The sequence below is a fragment of the Cynocephalus volans genome, chromosome 7, assembly GCF_027409185.1.
Source record: "Cynocephalus volans isolate mCynVol1 chromosome 7, mCynVol1.pri, whole genome shotgun sequence".
NCBI classification, from domain to species: Eukaryota; Metazoa; Chordata; class Mammalia; order Dermoptera; family Cynocephalidae; genus Cynocephalus; species Cynocephalus volans.
Window position 1 is genome coordinate 34885937 of NC_084466.1, and position 21079 is coordinate 34907015.

Genomic DNA, 21079 nt, shown 5'->3' on the forward strand with positions numbered 1-21079 from the left:
GGAGAACTGAGTTTCTCTGGAGGACAGATGTGGGGCACTGCTGCTGGACAATTGGCCCAGTCGGCAGGATTACAGGCAGGTAAAAGAGCTTGGCAGTTGGCCCAGTTGGCTGGATTATAGGCAGATAAAAAGAGCCCAACATAAGGTATTTTGCTATGTTCCACTGAAGTTGTGGCTTAATAGTTATAGTTCATTCATAGACATTTCTTGATAATTGTGTTGATGGGAAAAAAACAAAATATAAATCCTTGGAATTCAGAAATAATTCTCAAATCTTAAAGTAACTTTTAACTGAAATCATTGTTATTAAACCTTTAGCCAAAATAGCTAACATTCATTTTTATAACTTGTTACTCTGGATAGTTGTTGCACTCTTTTACCTGCCCATAATCCTGCAGACTGGGCCAATTGTTGAACTAGGGCTGGGTGTGGAGCTCACAGACCCCTCAAACCCATTGTCGTACTGGGTCACAAACCCTTCACACACCAGGCTGGGTCACCAGACCCTTCACATGCAGGTCTAGGAGCTAGATAACTGGCGAAAAGGTCCTTGGAGCCATAGGTAGGTTCGAGAGCATGGCCATGCAGGCGAACGCCTTAGGCAGTCCTCAGCCAAGTCGCTGTGCCACACATGTGCACTAACTCCACCCACAGGCAACTTATTTACAAAGAATGCACTGTACCTCCCCCAACTGGACCCAGGCCACAGGGGCCTGATTAAGTTATTCTGTTTACCCAACAATAGTTTAAAAAAAAAAAAGGGCAAGAGGAAATAAATGCTACAAACCCCAAAGTCTCTAAACAAAGAGGGCATTTCTTTTGTAGTCATTATAAATAAAAATCTATTTGTGTTATGGATAAAGCTTCTGACTTAGTAGTAACTTTCATTAAATAAGAGTGTTTATTTTTCCTACAAGTGTGTTTCAGTTGCCTTTCATGCTAGTGACCTAGGCTTAAAACACAATCCTTTACACAAGATAGGAGCTTTTACTTAAAGGGTATTGAGGAATAGAAATACAGATGGAAACATAATTTTTAAATTGGCTAATTGCTTTTCTCCGATGCCGACCTTGGGTCTCCACAGAGTCTAGAGCTTTCTAGATCCTTCTAGTATTATAGGAAAATTCTCAGAAGTTCTTGAGCTGTGTTTCTCAAGTATTAGTATGTATGAAAGTCATTTGGGCCCTACCTATAGAGTTTCTGATTCAGTAGATTTGGGGCAGTGCCCATGAATTTACATCTGGAATAAGATGCTAATGCTGCTTGTCTGGAGACTTTACTGCCAGTCTGGACTAGAGTATGGTTCTTTTTCTCTGCTTGGCTGTTTGGATTTTATTAGACCCATGTATGAAAAACTAATTGCACGAACCAGATTACATGTCAGCTGTTTCTTTTTTTGGTCACAGATAGTGATTTTGTTGTGTTTGATTTTGTTTTGTTTTAGTGGGAGAGGAGAATTCTGGCCACTAAAACAAGCTGAAGATTTTAAATTCTCTGCATCCCGCCCCCACCACAGTTATTAAATGCTATTACCAAATAAAAAGTGTCATATGTTAAGAAATGGGCACCTGGTTGGTTATTGTTATGGTAGCACCAGTGAGTATATTATTATTGTGATGTGCTACCTGGCTTGACAGCATTTTACTGAAGATTTAGTGTATGTTATTTAAGAATATTTTGCTGGTTTTTCTTAGCTTTGGTTTGTCAGTTAGCAAATAATTGGAATATTTTAAGAAATCCACTGAAACCTGTATATTTCTTCCTTTGAACAACATGCCAATCATTTCTTTCATCCTAGATCTTCTACCATTCTTTTGTCTCCTACTGGTTGTTATATGCTTTCCTTTGTATCCATTCTGTATGTAAATATGCCCTTTATTCTTTTTAAAATGGGTCTTGTTCTTAATGCTAGTTTTTGAAATTATAATGTGTGCTTTAGCCTAAGCATCTTCTATCAAAACTTTCACCTTATTAGTTTATTCATTTTTTATTTTCTTGCTAACAGTTTCAAATGCTATTATACTGTTTTTGGTTTCTCTCTTTTATCCTTTTAGTGCTTGCTTCTCATCTTTTCACTGCTTTGACTTACAAGGGTACTTCAGAAAGTTCATGGAAAAATGGAATTAAAAGACAATACGAATCTTTCCATGAACTTTTCCAAGACCCCTCTGTATATTTCTGTATAAGGGATTTAACATTACTTCATATTTTTTATTTTGTTTAATTAGCTCCAAGATGTAAGTAGCAATTTGGCTATTTATTAATAAATTTCTTTTTAAACTTGCCTCCACTTTTTTTCCTTTGATCTAATATCGTAATCCCATTAGTTACCCTTTTTCTCCCATTTGATTATTGAATGAGTGAATGAGTGGGAAAAACATAGTCTTTCCTCTACACTGTTACTCAGCAACAAGCAGCACAGAAGATGGACTTCTGACTTCTATGACCAAATGTGTGGGCTTTTTCTCCCCACTAGCAAGCAAATAACCAGTTCCTCAGTGGGCATCAGCTGAGTGTCCTCCGATTCAGTTCGGACATTATCTACCTAGAGATAGCGTCAGATCCCACAGGTTGAGGGCTTAGTCCCCAAGACTGCCCCCCACCTCACATGCCAGTCACAAATCCAGTCCTCTGGAACTTCTGACCAACCAACTATAAATCAGGGTTTCCACAACCCCCTCCTTGGGTTCAGTTAATTTGCTGAGCAACTCACAGAACTCGAGGAAACACTTATATTTACCCATTTATTGCAAAGAATATCCTAAAGGACACAAATAAACAGCTAGATGAAGAGATACATAGGGTGAGGTCTGAAAGGGTCCCAAGTACAGGAGCTTCTGTCCCTGTGGAGTTGGGGTGCACCACCTTCCCAGCAAGTAGAGGTGAAAACCCCCACGTGTTTGCTATCCGGAAGCTGTCCAAATGCAGGCCTTTTCAGTTTTCATGGAAGCCTCATTACATAGGCATGATTGTTAAATCATTGGCCATTGGTGATCAGCTTAACCTTCAGCCCTTTTCCTCTCCCCAGAGGTTGGGCTAAAAATCCCATCTTGGTCTTTCCTGTGACCAGCCCCCATCCTGAAGCTACCTAGTGACTGCCAGTCATCATTAACATAGGAAACAGCTCTTGTCACTTTGGAAATTACAAAGATTTTAGGAGTTGTATGTCCGGAGATGTGAATGAAGACCAAATATGTATTTTCACAGTATCACATTTATTCTCATGTTATTCATGAAAATATGTGTATATTTGTATTAACTTTTACTGTTGGAATATCTTAATGATTAGTATACAACTATCTTCATTTTGCAAATAGATTTAGGTTTCTAAATCTACTTAAAATATCATTCTCTTATATGTATTTTTCTGTTCAATTAAAGGTTAGAATATAAGTTCTCAGGAATTCACTTAATTGTAACACTAATCACCTCCTATGTTCTGTACTAAGTGTGTATGATACTACTGCTATTGGAACTTAGCAACAGGCACTTGGACACATGTATAATTACAAGTGTGGATAAATAGTATGGAGGAAAGTAGAGGGAGTTCTGATGGTCTTTAACAGGCTTTCCTGAAGAGGTGCCGTTTTTGAGGGATGAACAGGAAGGAGTGAACTAGGTTATAAGTGTTCCAAGAAGAAGGGACAGCATGTAGTGAGGCTCTGAGGCAGGCAGGAGAATGACTGAAAAAAGACTAATATGTGGAGAGTGAAGGAAGGGAGGGTCTTGCAATATAGGTGAGGAAGGAGGCGTGGACATGTGAAAGTTTACAGGCCATGTTAAGAGGGTTGGTTATTGTGCTAGGAGGAGTTGAAAGTCATTCTCCATCTCTTTACACTACTCATTTTTTAAAAAATTCCTTATTTTATAGCACTTATTTTTTAAAATTATTGGTTTAAATTATTTTCTTCAACTTGAATCTAACTTTTTTGAGGGTGGAAGCATTCTTTATCTTGTTTACCAGTGTACTAGCCCAACCTAGAATAATAGTTCTTAGTGTGCAAGAAGAATTCAGTAAATATTTGCTGAGTAACTAAAGGATGGAATAGCTGAAGGATAATGATGGGAAGAAGGATGGATTGATGGACAGAAGGAAGAATGGACAAATGGAGAGAGAAATGAAAGGATGAAGGGAAGAAAGGATAGTTGGAGGGAAAGGCAGAGGGAAGGATAGATAGAAAAAAATAGAAGTGAAAGATATGCAGACAAATGAAGTAAAGGAGAGAAAGAGGAAGGAGTTAACAAAGGAGTGAATGGATTTTGAGTAGACAAGTAGATTTTTGGTTTAAAAATTATTTTTGGCTATCGGGGGCAAAAGTAGGAGATAACTTGTGAACACTTTCTAGTATTCCAGTTAAGAATGGTGATGGCATCGACTGGGAAGATGGTGATGAGATAGAGGAAAGAGGAAGAATTAACTAGGAAGTAAAATAAACAGGACTTAATTTAGGATTAGATGTGGAAGATGAGGGGACACCTAGGTTTCTGAGTTACCAAATAAACCATAAGTGGCCTTTTAGTTTTCAGAGAATTGCGATACATTGGTTCTTTTTCTTGCTTTCCTTCCTCCCTTCCTCCCTTCATCAGCTTTTTCATCTTTTTCTGACTTCTCTCTCTCTCCCTCTCCCTCTCCCTCCTTCCTCCTCCCTCCTCCCTCCTCCCACAGATACACACTCTTTAAGAGTTTTCAAATCCTTCTAACCTTCTTCAGAGTAAATACCCAGAGGATGTCTGTTGATTCAATCTTGAGTGGAGACCTCTGTTGGTCATAGAACATTCACGTGTTATTTTTCCACCTTTGCCACTAAATGGCTTTGTGATTTAGGGAAAATCTTTTAACCTCCCTATGTTTGAATTTCATTATCTTAAAGGAGGAGGAAATGTGTCCTATTGACTTGGAGGTTTTTCTAGGGTAAAAATAAATTACATCCTCTGTAAGTGTGAACTGCTATTATGTTAACGATAAAATCAATTTTATGTTAAAACAAATTATAGCATATGTTTTATGTATTCTTTTGTTGTTTTGCAAATATATACATTATTTTCTGGACACTTAACATTTAAAAAAGCCCATACTCCTTCCAATCTAAAAGTAAAATAAATGCAGTGAGTAGTCTGTTACTTGATAGGATGAATTTCTTAAATATGTGAATGCCTCTAGGCAGGCTTGTTTATAATGACCTTAGACAGATTTCATTTTTTCTTTTACAGAAATAAGGATTTGAACTAAATGTTCTCTAAGACCATGTTATATAAATATTTTAACTTTTGGGGAAAAAGGGCAGTGAGAAACTAATGCAAAGTAAGTGTTCTAGGTACATTAAATTTTGTTCGTAATGAGATAAGGTATAAAAAATAAATATACACGTATAATGTTCTGTGTGTTAAATGAATATAATTGAATCCTATTTTATCCACAGAGTCTCTCTTCCAGCTCCTTTTGGAAATCACTGTTCGAAGTACTGGAATGAATGACAGCACAGGACAGTCCCTGACAGCACTTTCCTGTGCTTGCCTCTTTAGTCTGGTGGCTTCTTGGGGAGAAACAGGAAGGACACTTCAGGCCATCTCTGCTATCCTCACCAACAATGGTAGCCATGCTTGCCAAACTATTCAGGTATTTCATATTTATAATGGCTTAGAAATTCGTAAGATACCAAGTTACAATTTATTTATTTAACTTTTTACATTTTTTTCAATTTTATTTATATTTATTTTTGTGGTATACAGTGTGTTGCTTCTGTACATAGATGTACTGCACAGTGATTCACTTAGGATAGACAGCATAGTTTTGTACCCGTTAGTCCACCTGTTTTCCTCCCCCTGCCTCTGGTAACCATTATTTTACTCTCTGTTTCTATGAGAGATTATACAGTATTTGTCTTCCTGTGCCTGATTTATTTTGGTTTTTTGCTCTTTTATTTTAGTATGTCTGTTATAAGTTTTTGTGTTATGGTTACTATGAGGCTTACACAAACATGTTACAGTTATAACAGATTATTTTGTACTAATAACAATTTAATTTTGATATTTAAGAAAAAAGAAAGAACCAAGCAACTCTATGCTTTGGCATCATTCCCGCCCAACTTTTTTTACATTTTGTTGTTTCAAGTTATATCTTTTAATATTGCCTGTCTCTTATGCGGTTGTATTTGTTATTGTCTTATTAGGTTTGTCCTTTGGTCTTCATACTAAGGATTTAAGAGGTTTATTCTCCCCTTTATGACATTGGAGTATTCTGAGGTTGCTTGTGAACTTACTTTGACTAGTGAGTTATGTACCTTCAGATGTTTTCCTGCTGTCCCTTAGAGTGATTTTCTTTCAGATTGAAGAATTCCCTTTAGCATTTCTTATAAGGCAGGTCTAGTGTTGGTGAATTCCTTTAGCTTTTGTTTGTCTGGGAAATTCTTTATTTCTCCTTCATATTTGAAGGTTGCTTTTGCTGGATACAGAATTCTTGACTGACAGTCTTTTTCCTTCAGTACTCTGAATATATCATCCCATTCTCTTCTGGCCTGTAGGGTTTCTACTGACAAATCCATTGAGAGACATATTGTGACTCTTTTGAATGTTGTGTGTTTCTTTTCTCTAGCTGCTTTCAGTATCCTTTGTTTGTCTTTGGTTTTTGATAATTTGATTATGATGTGCCTTGGGGTGTTCCTCTTTGGATTGAATTTGATTGTCAATCTCTGAGCTTGTGTACCTGAATGCTGTCATCTTTCTCCATACTTGGGAAATTTTCAGCCTTTATTTTCTTGAATATGCTTTCTGTATCTCTTCCTTTTTTCTCACCTTCAGGTATGCCAGTTATGTGGAGGTTATTTCACTTGAGGAAGTCCCATATTTGCTGTATTTCTGTTTCACTTTTTTCTTATTCTTTTTTCTTTCTGCTCCTTTGGTTTGAAAATTTCATATGCTTTGTCTTTGAGATCACTGATTCTTTCCTTAGTTTGGTTAATTCTGCTGTTGGAACTTTCTATTGAGTTTTTTAGTTTTAATGTATTCTTTTTTATTTATAGAATTTCCATTTTTTTGTTGTTGTTGTTTTTTAAAAAATTGATTCAGTTCCTTTGTCAGGTTTCTCATTCTGCTCCTGGATTGTTTTCCAAATACCATTTAATTTTGTACTCATATTTTCTTGTGACTCCCTGAACATCCTTAAGAGTGTTATTCTGAATTCTATGTCAGACATTTCATAAATCCGCTGTTCCTCTGGGTCCGTTGCTGGTGCTTGGTTTGTTCCCTGTGATGGTGTCATATTTCTGTTTTTTTTCAATCTTTGTATCTTTATGCTAACGCCTGGGCATTTGAGGAGGCTACTACCTCTTCTAGTTTTTATAGGTGTTCTTTGGTGGTATTAGACATTTACTGGTTAATATCAGAACTTTGTCTCTGTTTTGTGGTTTTGGTTAATTCCAAAATTGGGGTCACTTCCTGTGGGGATTGATCGATTTTGGACGTGGCCAGCGCCATTGTGCACACAATAAGCACCAGCACGAAATAGCTGCCCACCTCGTCTTCCACTCCAGCACCAATCCCCTCCCCCCTTCCCTTTAGCAGAAGCCTCCTGACTTAGAAACAACTTTCTGCTTCTGCATCGGTGCAGTTCTCCACCCAGTTATATCAACCTAATGGTCTCTCTGCCCGTACATTTCACACCCAAAAGCTAATATAAACCCTCGCAAACTCATTGTTGCTGCTGTCCCCCATTTTCAGGGCAGCCCCGGGCTGTCCTCCATTTTGAGTGCAGCCCGGCAGATTTCTTTCTTTAATAAAGCTTGAATAGTACCCGGCATCTCGGTTCACTTTCTTTCAGGGATCAGCACTTGAGCCCTGTGGTTGAGCTAAATTGCTGCTTTGCTGCTGATTCTCTGGGGAAGGTTGTTTGTGCAGACTGGATTTTAATTGTTGGCCTTTTAATCACTTCTGGTTCTTGTGAGGTCAGATACAACGGGGCTGTGTGGAAATTCTGACCTGGGACTGAGTCTTTCCAGCAAACTGTGCCTTCTGCGATTCTGTCTCCTGATCAGTTTCCACAGAATGGACCTGTGCCAATTAGAAGGAAGATCAGCTGCCTTCACCCCAATATTTCCCTGGCGGGCCAGCCTCCATCTGCATTTTAAATGCTTCCTGTGGGGTGAGCTGTGCATGGGTCCCTCGTGATGACTCACTGGCCTCTGGGTGGCTCCTTTCTTTGATGGGGTGCAACCCTTGCTGTGTGGGGCCACAGGAACCCTGTCAGTGGTCTCACTGGCCTTGAACCTGGTAAGATGGGCTTCTCTCCCACTGAGGCCCTCTTCTCCCCTGCAGACTCTAAGCAACTTCACGCAGAGGGCTCAGCTGTGGCTTTTATGTGGTACAACTTCTTCCCACCTCTCACTGGGGCTTGCCCTGAAGCAGTCACAGCTCAAAATGGTTGGAGCCATCCCTTCTTTCTCTTGCCACGGCTTCTCCAACCTTCATGAGCTCCGAAGATCTCTCCTCCTCTTTCAACTGAGCTCCAGTAGTCCCCAGTTGTCAGTCTTTGCTTTTTAATAATTGTAAATTGATAGGCTGTGGGAGAGAGTGATGCTGGGGACCATCTATTCTGCCATCTTGATCATGAGTTACTGTTTCATCTCAATTTCTGTCTGTAGGAATTCCCTGCTTTTTCTCACTCATTATAGTAGTTTGATCTGTCCAAATGATCTACAGTATTTGAGTTAAGCTACATGTGTGTTTAACTGTGCAGCATTAAAGGTAATAAGATGAATTTTGGCACAAACTCAGATCTTTAACCCATTTTCACCTCCTCTTCTTTTGCATTGTCTTGCTCTCTACCTTCCTCCTCACCTCCCATCTTGCCCCAAATTTTCAAGTATGGAATTTTGTCATAGTTTTAAGTATCTTTTCTCTATTAAAATAAAAGAATATGATGTCAGTCTGCTATATTCTTGATTGGTAGATTATGATTTTTTATGAATTGATTTGTTTACTTTATCTACACATACAACATTTTAAGCTTACAGTATCCAACTATGAAATAAATAAGCTCTTCACCATTTTTGGTAGTGGGGAATATAATGCTCCTTATAGGCAAATTTAATTTAATTCTTTTGGTTGGTTTTGGAAATTGAGAAAGAAGTTACAGGTTTAGGGCCTGATTATCTGCTCTTCTCTGGCTCCTTGGAAAACCCCTAGGACAGAAGGGAGGGCTGTCTCAGTCCTGTTGTTAGCAGGCCAAAGATAGCAAAAGATATTGACCAAAGATATTGGTCATTTTTTGGTGACTTATTCAATGATCTTGAACTCTCCTTGTCAAACATGAGCAATCTCCTTACTCCAGGTTTCTACTCTTATTATTTAATCCCTTTCTACTCTTCTTGGAATCCTTTTGTCCCCTGGTCCTTGTACTAAAACAACACAAGAATCCATTTCACAAACTCTTGGCCTTCCTGTGGCTGTAGGGAGAGAAGTCATCTCTGAGAATGTATGACTCTTAAAATCTCAAATCGTTTTGGGTTCAAATGCATATTACCTGTCTATTCCAAAAAGCTTAGATTTTAAAGTAGAGTAGGTGTGGTAGTAGTGCAAGGTACCTTATTGATGGAGATTAAAATCCATTTTGGGGGGAATAAACTCTGGCCTGCAAAGGCTTCCTGCAGAGAAAATACTATTGCACTTGAGCATACAAACAAACAAAAATGCACATGGAGAAAACACATCATCATAGACAGTAAAAACAAATACAGCAGATTCAATCCTGTCAAGTTCTTAGATATTGAAATTACTTGATATAGAATGTGTATGTGTATGGGTTGGTTAACTAGTGAATAATATTGTTGAAGATAGAAATAGTGAACTGAAAGATAAAGAGGAAGAAATTATCCAGAATGCAGCACAGAGTGACAAAGAAAATATAAAAGGTAAAATAAGAAACATGGCTAGTGAATGAGAAAGTTTTATGTATTAATGCAATCTGAGTTCCACAAGGCAATGATAGGTTTGTTGAGACAGAGTACTTGAAATAATGGCTAAGATTTTATAGTTTTGGTGAGTGACATGGAATCTTCAGATTAAGGACGTCTAGTTTGCTTGAGATTTGCTTCGTAAGGATGAATTTTTAATTGTTACTTTTACTGGCATGTCAAACATGATCGTTGTGAACAGGTTATTTTCTTATAAATGATATATTACTAAAATGTCTTTATTTTTTCTGTTTTGTGTTTGAAACATTTAAAATGTCTTTTTATTTTTTTCTTCTCTTTCGATAGGTGCCAACAATACTGAATTCGCTACAGAGAAGTGTACAAGCAGTTTTGGTGGGAAAAATTCAAATTCAGGACTGGTTTAGCAATGGTATTAAGAAAGCAGCTTTAATGCACAAGTGGCCATTGAAAGAAATATCTGTCGATGAAGATGACCAGTGTTTACTTCAGAATGATGGATTTTTTCTGTATCTGTTATGCAAGGATGGATTATACAAAATTGGCTCTGGATACAGTGGAACAGTTAGGGTAATGTGATTCCTTACAATTCTTAATCATAGCAGTTAGATTCATACTAAATTGAGTCCTGTTTTTTTCTAGCTTCATTTTTAGAGTACTAATTTTGAGGTAATAATACTTCTTTAAAAAATTATAATTGAAATATAAGCATTAAATGTCATTCGTCCATTTGCATTATTTTCCATTGATTATTAATTATGAAACTGTTGATCAACTAACTTTCGTTATTCTGCAGGGCCATATATACAATTCTACATCCCGCATCAGAAACAGAAAAGAAAAAAAGTCTTGGTTAGGTTATGCTCAGGTAGGAGAATATCCATAATAAATCAAACTTATCTTTTAAAATATGTGGTTTGTACTTTTTAAATCAATAAATAATATCACTTTTATTTAAACAGAAATGGTGTATCTTTAATAATCTGGCTATAACAATGGTATAGTGTAGTGTAAAGAACACTGGCTCAGAATTTGTAGAGGTTCAAGTTTAGTTATGTCCCTGCTTTTTATTACCTGTATGACTCTGGGCAACTCAGCTTATTTGGTCCTCTGTCAGTTAGCTGTAAAATGAGAATAAAAATAATCTTCTTTGGAGGTCTTGTTTAAGTGAGCTTCTAGATAAGAATCAAAGACCACCTTTATCATTAGCAAATCTGAATTGAGAATGTATATGTGAACTGAGGCCAAATTAGGGCTTCTTGCCAACAAGCTCCTTCATTATAAGTCTAGATCCAGTATCTTCTAGTGAACAGTGTTTGGCCTGCCGAGTAGACTGCTACCTGCATGGAGGATTATGCAGAGAATCACAAAATAGAGAAAAGACCTAGGCCTATGTTGCTTTCTTAATGCTGCGGTCTCATCCTCTGACCATCATAGCCAGATGGGTGTCAGCTTCTTACTAGGTCAGCAATCAGATACATTACTCCACCATCCGTGGAGAAAAGCAAATGGAGGATGGACCAAGGGGGTCCTATTTATTTCCATACTATCCCCTCCTGAGAGGCGAAGCCCAGGTTCCCTTGTGGAAAAATAGAGAATAAAGTTTTCCCTGCACACCTTCCTTGCCAAGCTCATGGGATTTGTTGTCAGCATCAAATGATAAAAGATATTTGAAAGTATTTTGAAAACTGAAGGAATTATTGTTGTTATATGAAAAATAATGCTATATCAACTAGTGGGGAGATTTTGAAATTACATTTTAAATACCTAATTAATAACTCAGTCATTGTCCCTTAAAACTTAAGGTGGTTTAAAATGTCTCATCAAATTTTTATTTGCCACCATACTATGTTTTATCCAAGAAATAATGCCATGGAAAATATATTATTACAGCATTATGTTCAATGGCCTATCACTTCATCTGAAACCACTTCTCCATTTTGAGATAGCAACCTAAATACTTAGTTTTTTTCCTTAAAAAATTTGTTAAAGTTACAGTGATCATTTATATTATTTACTTGTCAAATGATAAAGTCATTTTGAACAAAATGTACTGTCCTGTTTAGTGTAGCTTATATATGTATCTGAGATTATATATTAAATTAATACCCAGTTGTGTACAGTTCCTCCTCTTATTAAAGTATACCCATGTTCTTATATTTTTAATCTTTAATATCTTTTAGACATCAACATTGACGTATAATTTTACTTGAAAAAACTGTCATATGGAATTGTATGGCTGCTTTTTCTGCTGAATTGGTAATGAAAAAATATTTTAACAGGAGAATTTTTTGTCGTTATCAGGGTTACTTATTATATAGAGATGTGAATAACCACAGCATGACAGCCATAAGAATAAGCCCTGAAACACTGGAACAAGATGGTACTGTAATGTTACCAGGTATGTCTCAGCTAGTTATTTTTTCACTTCACAAGTGATTTTAAGAAGTGTGCATGTGAGGCTACGTAGACCTAAAGAATTATTAGCAAGGAATAGTGCTTGCTTACAAACGGGTTTAAACAATCTTGACATGCAAAACATTTTTTAGTGTATATAAAGTTAATACACATGAGGATAGTATACATCAGAAATGTGAGTTTTAATATTTGTATTTAAATTCGTAACCATTGTGGCTTAATCCCTTACTCTCACCCCCACCAAGATTTTTTTAGCTACTAAATTAGTGGGGTGATGTTACTTTGTTGCTCTCAATAAAACCACAACTCTGATTGTCATATGACCTAGTACAAAGAAACTTCTGTTTATTTTTATTTTAGTAACAGTATACTTGTGTTTTTCTCTTTATTGTAAAGGGTTTTCAGAGACACAGAGTTTAAAAACATTTCATTATTTATACTTTTTAATAATGCTCTGATAAGGCATTTGGACACAATTCATTTTGCTTATATTGAAGTTGTGCATATATATTCATCACTCAAACCACTGTTATCTAAATTCTAAAATTTTGTGGAGCATTGGGCAACTAAATATTCTCCATTGTAAGGTCTTTGAATTTGCTTATACTTTTAATATTTTCTGAAGTTGTTTGTATTAAAATCTTGACTGTTTAATGTATGCATCAGTAATTTCTTGGTAAGCAGCAGTATTACTTCTAGGCACTTGACCATCTGAAAATGAGAGCTACTTCTGAAGAACAAATTGGGAAGAATAATGACTCCCAGGCTGCTTGTTAATTTTTAACATCTGTTTGAACCTTAATATCTACACATATATCCGAATTAGTGTACATGACACCATGTTAAAGTAATGCCACATTTTCATTTCACAGATAGAATAGCTTTGGAAAACAGATGACTTAATAAAATTATTTTGTAAATAACTCTCTGTTTTCAGATATGTCTACAGGGCTTTCTTTTTCATCACAAGTCCTGGACCATGTCTTTCGTGCCAATAACTAAAATAATAATTTTAAAATATTTTTAATAATTTTACATTACTCACACATATATTAAGAGAAATCATATTTATTATATGAAAATCGTAGCAAAAAAGAGTAAGTTGAAATTATAACCCTATTTCCCATGTATAAACACTATGACCATATTGGTAGATATCTTTTTTAATGTTTTTCCTATGTGTATATGGGTCACTTGTAAAAAAGCATGCTACAAAATGCTTTTTTAACATATCCCTTTCACTTAATATTCTGCATATATTTCCAAGCCATGACATAGTATTCTACAACATCATTTTAATTATGGAATATATTCCTTTATAAATTAATATATTGGAACCTTATATATTTTTATATTGGATTAATATATTGGAGGTTTCCACTTTTTTGCTATATAAATTACACCGTAGTGAGCATCCCTATTACTCCGTTTTTGTGCAAGTTATTTGAGGATAATGTCATAGAAGAAAAATTCTAAATTGAGAAATCCCATCCCTCACAACAGATGGAGACTAATATAAAGAATTTACTTCTGAGAAATCCTGCTCATTTAATAGAGATTGTGACTGAGAAGACAATTTGAAAATACGTACCTGAACCTGTTTTATTTATGCCACCATGTTACAAAACAACTTGTTAAAATTCTTATTCAGTTTCAATCCCTCTGCACCATTTAACATACGAAATGTAACTTTTAACAATACAGGTGTGGCTTTCTGTGTTTTATAAATATGGGCTGTATTAATGGTGAAGAATAAACCAAACTTTGTGAGGATAGTCCCATATTGTGTGTCTTCCAAACTGGCAGATGTTGCTTGGTGTATTCCTGAAGAGACTGTCTTATAATATTACTTGATGGATAAAGAAAAGATAAAGAGAAAATCGTGAAATCATGTGGCATGAAGACTCTGCCCTCAAGACTGAAGAAGCCTGTTGTCATTTTCTTATTTCTTTGACCTGGACTGCATTTTCTTCAGTAGTACTTTTTGTTTTTCCTAGGTAGGGACAATTCTGCTCTGCAGCTTTCCCATCAAGAAGGAGCAGAAGTGAATTATCAGGTTTATAGATGGTAACAAATACCATGTTTAAAGTTGACATCAATCACGTAATTCCTTGAGCTTCATATTCTAACTTGTCTTACAGTCTAGTTTATGAATAAGTTATTTCAGCCTAGTATTGATGAACTTAAAATACAGTTTCCCTTGATAATTGTCACTTTATTCCTTGTATCTTGGCTTACCTTTCAGATTGTATCCTTATGTCATTTACTCTCCGTGTCTAGTGATAGATGGCCTCAGATCACGAGGTGTTTTGCTACTCTTCTTGCGCCACTTCACTCCTCACCCCTGCATTTATTTGAAATTATAATGAGTTTTTCTTCTTTGCTTTTTAGTTTAAATCTTACTGCTTAGAGCTTGAGAAGCATCTTTCTTGCGCCTCTTTGTATTCTGTACAGTGGACTAGGAACTCTTTCTTTCGATTTCTCCTCTCTTTGATTACCAAGTCTCTTGGGCTACCAGTGGGCCTTGTCTCCCAGTTTCTATTTCCAGTTTGTGATCCCTGAATTCTCTATTTGGTAAGGGTCTGCCTGTGTTTTGCATATTTAAAATAAGGAAGTATGCTAGTATGAAGCTCCTGGGCAAAGATGTAGAGTAAACCAGTTTATTTGGGTGGGCTCCATTACTGCACTCCAAAAACAGAATTTCATGTTTTGTTTATTCAGGTGCAACTTGAAATGAAATATAATTTTTTTATGGTATTGTGATTAATGGAGAGATTCATCCTAGTTCTCTGCAGTTATTTTGGGAAGTGTGTGTGCTTTTGTACTTGCTTGCTGAACATTTGTTTTTCCAAAAGGATACAGTTTATATTAAGATACTGATTTTGCTTGTAGTTTCATGTTATTTAGTAGCAATCACTAACACATGTCCCAGTGGTCCTTCTGTAATACTGGTATCCCTTGCTACAATTGAGCTTGTGCATTATTTTGATCAAATATATAGTGCATTATTCTACAGAGATATATACATTATTGACAAAATATGGTATTCTAGCCAAGGTATATGACTGCTTTGAGAGAAAAAGAAATACATAAGCATAGATTTGTTTTTTCGGTGAAGGATGAACATTTAAAAAGTTCAGAGCATGCTAAATGCTAAAAATGCTGGGAATAAACATTGAATTTATAAGTGGGAAATGTACAACTGGTTTTTACTATCATTCATTTCATTAAGCAAGGGATACCTGTAGTTGGACACCATAGACCTCAAATACAGAAGCTTTAGGTCTGTCTGTATTTTTCTGTGATACTAATGACCACGATGTATGTCTGAGGGTAGAGTGTTGTCTACATCGCATGTAATTGTATTGAAATGATTATAACCAACATTATAGTTTGTTCATCGTGGTGCATGTTTACTATCAGACTATATCTAATACTAATTCATTTTGAAATTAGGTAGGCTCTCAGGTCCTTGATCATGGAAGATTTATAAATGTAAGCACAAAATGTAATAAGTATTATTAGTTGAATTATTTAGTTCCTGCTAATTTGTAATTGCTTATTAAAAAGCGCAGTCTCCTTTTGAGTTTAAGTTTATCCTTATTGTGTGGAGAACTCCCATTCTGACTTCAGCAGAGGTGTAAAGTCATTTTGTTAGGTATTTATTTACATTGTAATATAATTACTTTTTCTTCCTTTTGTACAGATTGCCACACTGAAGGTCAAAATATTTTATTCACTGATGGAGAATATATTAATCAGATAGCTGCTTCAAGAGATGTAAGTACTCTGAATTATGAGTAAGTAGTGTAAATAGAATTCCTTTCTCATAAATTACTTGGTTTTTATTAGACACAATATAAAGACCCACTTATGCAGTGTAATACTGTGGATGTTTTCTTTCTTTTAGGATGGCTTTGTTGTAAGAATATTTGCCACAAGCACTGAACCTGTGCTGCAACAAGAATTACAACTTAAACTGGCCAGAAAATGCTTACATGCCTGTGGTATCTCACTGTTTGATTTGGAAAAGGATTTGCATATTATAAGTAAGATGACAAAATAAGCCTTTTCCCCATATTTTAGTTTTGAGATTATTTATTCTTTTAAAAACTAACATTGAGTTTTCAGCTGTTCAGCTTATACTATAGCATCTATTTTTTGTCTGTTACTATAAAGCACAATTTTGAATTTATGTGTGTAAGTAACTAGAAAATATGGCAGTTAAACAGGGTATGATATTTGAAGATCACTTTAAGGAAGTGACCAATAATTTTCCATTTTTATTTTGAATAGAGCAAAAGAAAATAAGTATACATGTAATAAGAATTATGGATGGACACTGGTGGACTCTAGTTTATATGCTCCATTTTAGTCACTTATTTAAAATTTTATGAGCTTATATTGTAAATGTTTCTACAACAGTATACATAGTTCTCTCATTGAAACCTTTAATTTTTATTTGAACAGATTTTTTAAGATATACATAGATTATAGATTGTGAAAATGGCTGAACAAACTGATCAATATTCTTTCATTTGGATACAGGAATATAGACAACCACAGAGTATTTGTTGGGTTTAGTATACCTACTCTTGCAGTGTTGTAGAAGTAGTTAGGATGACTAGTTCCAACGAGGGCCTTGATTTTGGTTTAGCAGGCCACTTCAAGTGTAATAGTGCCATCTTTTAATTTGTAGGATTCTTTGCAGGACCCACCTCTTTTTGACTGTTATCTTACTAAATTTAATAAAGTTGACACAAGTGCTTTACATTGCATATTTTAATTTAATTATGCACTGTTTTTGTAATTTCTCCATGGAAAAAATATTGAATTGAGATTATAGATTTAAAATTTTCAAAGCCTATAGACTAATTAGTAGTTAGTATAACTGGACAAAAATCTGCCATATATAAAGTTATAATTATTTACTCATAGTTTTACAGTTTGAAAATATGCATAAGGATCTGTGTGGGTATGCACATGTATGTATTCAAATTTATGCAGTGGCTGTATAAAGTTTTCTGTAGGAAAAAAGTACTTTAATTCAAATATCTGCATGGCATTGTTCAAGCCTAAATGACTGTCTATATTAACCTCCTAAAGTTTTATATTTGCTCACTTGTAAATTGAGCAATATAATTATGAGGATCAAGTGAGATCATGAACTGTGTAATGCCTGATACCTAATAGATGCTCAGTAAAAATTTGTTCATTTATACATAATTCAAGGAATATTACTCATATTGAATTAAAAATTTTTTTTGTTTTTTATTTTAAAAATTAATTTGGCATTAGTTTGGAACAAGTTAAGATTATGATAGCTTTATTTTTCCTTGGAATTGGGTACTTGTTATTGTAAATATTTTTTAAAATTCAGGCAATATGACTTATTTTGTTGTCCTTGTTTTTGAGTGATATCAACTGAATTGACTTTTTAATTATTCAAAATAATGCATTTTACTTGGAATTATTCATATTAGAAATGCAATGATATTTATTAGTCTTGTATTTTAGGTACAGGATTTGATGAAGAGTCAGCAGTTCTTGGTGCGGGACGAGAGTTTGCACTAATGAAAACAGCAAATGGAAAGGTATGTTACTCTTTTTACATTAAGAATGAACAGTCTCGATGGCTGGTTGGCTCAGTTGGTTAGAGCACAGTGTTGATAACACTAAGGTAAGGGTTTGGATCTCCTTACTGGCCATCTACAAAAAAGTAAAAAAAATAAAAAATGAACAGTCTCCGCTTTAAGAGATAGTTGGTACAATCCATTGATTAGTTGATAATAGTTCACATGTTTAAACGTAATCATCTTTTAAATGTTGACTTAAAATTATTTTTATGTGATAAAATTTTATTCATGTTGAAAATAGTATTATGGAAAAAAATCGTGACATTTAAGACCATAAAACTTTATAAAATGTTATATTTTTACAAATATTTACTTTTAATTATGGAACTCTAATTTTTTGAGTTGGGATGAATTCATATTTTGTGTTTTATTTTGATGAATAGGATATTCATTGCAAATTTCTGTAAATGTGCAGAAATATACAGACTACAAGTTGGGGGAAGTAGGAGCATGATAATTAAATTATAGATTGCAGAGGTCAATCTGTATAGATGGAAGCTTCTTATCTAGTGGCTATAAAGAGAAAGTAAAGTAATTAAAAGAATTCTGGAAATTAAAATTATTAGGCAAGTATAGAATATTTATACGCAGATTTTTACAACTGGAAAAATGAAATTGAAAATTTTATGAATTTCTTACTGTTGAGAGTTTGGAGTATATTTATGGAAATACAAATGTGGAAAATTGTAAATATCCTGAATAGATATGAAAAAAGTATTATGAACTGTTTTTTTGTCAAAATATGCCTCTTTCTCTCTTGCTCAGCTCACAGAAGTTGAATAGTGTATAAAATGAGTTTGGGTTCTTGTTATTTTTGTTTTTCCATAGCATATGCAAGCTTTTTATTCCTTCTCGTGTAAAACATGTTACAGTACTCCAAAAGGCACTGTAATTTTTTTTTTTTTTAATATATAAGATATATTACACTGGCAAATACCAGAGTCTTGGAATCAAACAAGGTGGTCCTTCAGCAGGAAAATGGGTTGAGCTACCAATTACGAAATCTCCAAAAATAGTACACTTCTCAGTTGGACACGATGGCTCTCATGCCCTTTTAGTTGCAGAAGATGGAAGCATATTCTTTACAGGATCTGCTAGTAAAGGAGAAGATGGAGAGTCAAGTAAGTTGACTGATCACCTGGCATTAGTAGAAATAAAGCGGAATTTATTAACATAAAATATATTAATTTTAATAACACTAACCTCACCAAGTTAATAGAGGGTTTTACATTGGGACATATTCAATTAATGATGGTGGTGTACTGTTCATTAAAGAAATGTGAGTGCTCATTTCATTCCAGAGTTCGTATTCATGAATTTTTATGCCTTATGGATGAGAATATATGCTTATTCTGTTGTGTCAGTTGGTGTTATTTTAAAAACTTATTCATTTTGATAGGTTATTTTAGGAATCCCAAAACTTTAGAAGAGATACATATTTCAGAATGAATGTAAATCTTATGTAACATGTAATTGTGTTGGTTACAGATTACTGTTCTTAGTGTTATTTCTCTGTGATGAAATCATTCCTCAGCAATGAGAAAAACAGTTTTATCTCTTATATTTTCTATACTTCTTTTCAGAGTCTTTCTCAAAGTGCTGTTTTTCTCTTTTTTTAACTTCTCATATACTTTATACATTGTAGCACATTGGAGTAGCATTTTTCAGGGATTAGGTTTTAAAGTCAATACATAATCTAAAAATCATGTGAAAATAAAAGTTATCCTGGAAAAATTCTTTAGAATAGCCATAAAGTGTGTTATCATCTCTCTGAAACTTTAGCACAGCCAGTTTTTCCTTCTAGAATTTTGGAGGAAATTGTTCTTTCTTTGCTTGAGCACCAGGTAAAGTAGGTGCTGTATATGGATCATGTTATATGAGAAATATAATGGTATTTTAAGCCCCAGCATAGCAATGTTTTTATTTTAAGTCATGCAGGAACTGAGGCTCACTGAAGGTAGAGCCTATTTATGTTCCCATCTTTTGCTTATTTCAAGGATATAGTGTTTGAGAACAGAAGCTGCTTAAATCATCATATTTAAGTTTATTTGCTCTCCTTCCATACGTGTATCTCTCTTCCTTACAACCTCTCATTGACTGTTGTAGCTGCTTAATAAATATCTGAGTGTTGAATGAATTAGGAACTTATTTTACTTTCCAGGATCTATCGTAAGAATACATGTGACACACACACACACACACACACACACACACACACACACGATATTAGAATGGTGTTGATAATCGAAAAGCGACTGGACGACCACACACACACACACACACACACACACACACACACACGATATTAGAATGGTGTTGATAATCGAAAAGCGACTGGACGACCACACACACACACACACACACACACACACACACACAGACACACACACACACACGATATTAGAATGGTGTTGATAATCGAAAAGCGACTGGACGACCCAGAAGTTTAGTAGAAAACTGATGTTTCCCAGTGGGAATTTTAATGTGTTGCCAAGAAGGAGGATCTGCCAGTGATAGCCTAAATATTAATTGACCAGATGAGGCTGGCAGGTTGATTCATTTTAGTTGACATGTTAGGAACTCTAAGGCTTTGTGAAAAATGTGTAAATTATATAATGCTGATTTATAATTGTGGAATTAATTAATGCAAATGACATATTTTTTTTCCTCTTGAGCTTATATATAAACGATTATTATTATTGTTTGTACATAAATGCCTTAAATTAATTTTATTTATTTATTTTTAAGCTAAGAGCAGACGGCAGTCAAAACCCTATAAACCTAAAAAGATAATTAAGATGGAAGGAAAGATTGTGGTGTATACAGCCTGCAATAATGGAAGTAGTTCTGTTATTTCTAAAGATGGAGAACTATATATGTTTGGAAAAGATGCCATTTACTCTGATAGTTCAAGTAAGTTAAAAAAAAAAAACAAAAAAACATCATTTCACTTTTATGCAAAGGCGGCCCAATACTAGTCATTATGGATTTCAAAGATATGTCTAGAAAATTAACATTTATAGCGCACTTTCTCTGCATTTTTCATATTTCCTTCAAAATGTGAAACATATTGGAAAGAAATTTTCCTTCATATCTTGT

The 21079-nt window shown here is 34.8% G+C and overlaps 1 protein-coding gene across 1 annotated transcript in view; it reads left to right on the top strand.

Moving 5' to 3' along the window:
• Positions 1-21079, top strand: part of MYCBP2 (MYC binding protein 2) — a 254502-nt gene that overhangs the window by 50070 nt on the left and 183353 nt on the right. Inside the window, exons 5-13 of the mRNA XM_063102315.1 lie at positions 5421-5617; positions 10254-10496; positions 10723-10794; positions 12231-12327; positions 16051-16124; positions 16255-16393; positions 17862-17938; positions 18897-19101; positions 20729-20893. Coding sequence (XP_062958385.1) covers positions 5421-5617; positions 10254-10496; positions 10723-10794; positions 12231-12327; positions 16051-16124; positions 16255-16393; positions 17862-17938; positions 18897-19101; positions 20729-20893 — 1269 coding nt within the window. The remainder of the gene's footprint in view (positions 1-5420; positions 5618-10253; positions 10497-10722; positions 10795-12230; positions 12328-16050; positions 16125-16254; positions 16394-17861; positions 17939-18896; positions 19102-20728; positions 20894-21079) is intronic.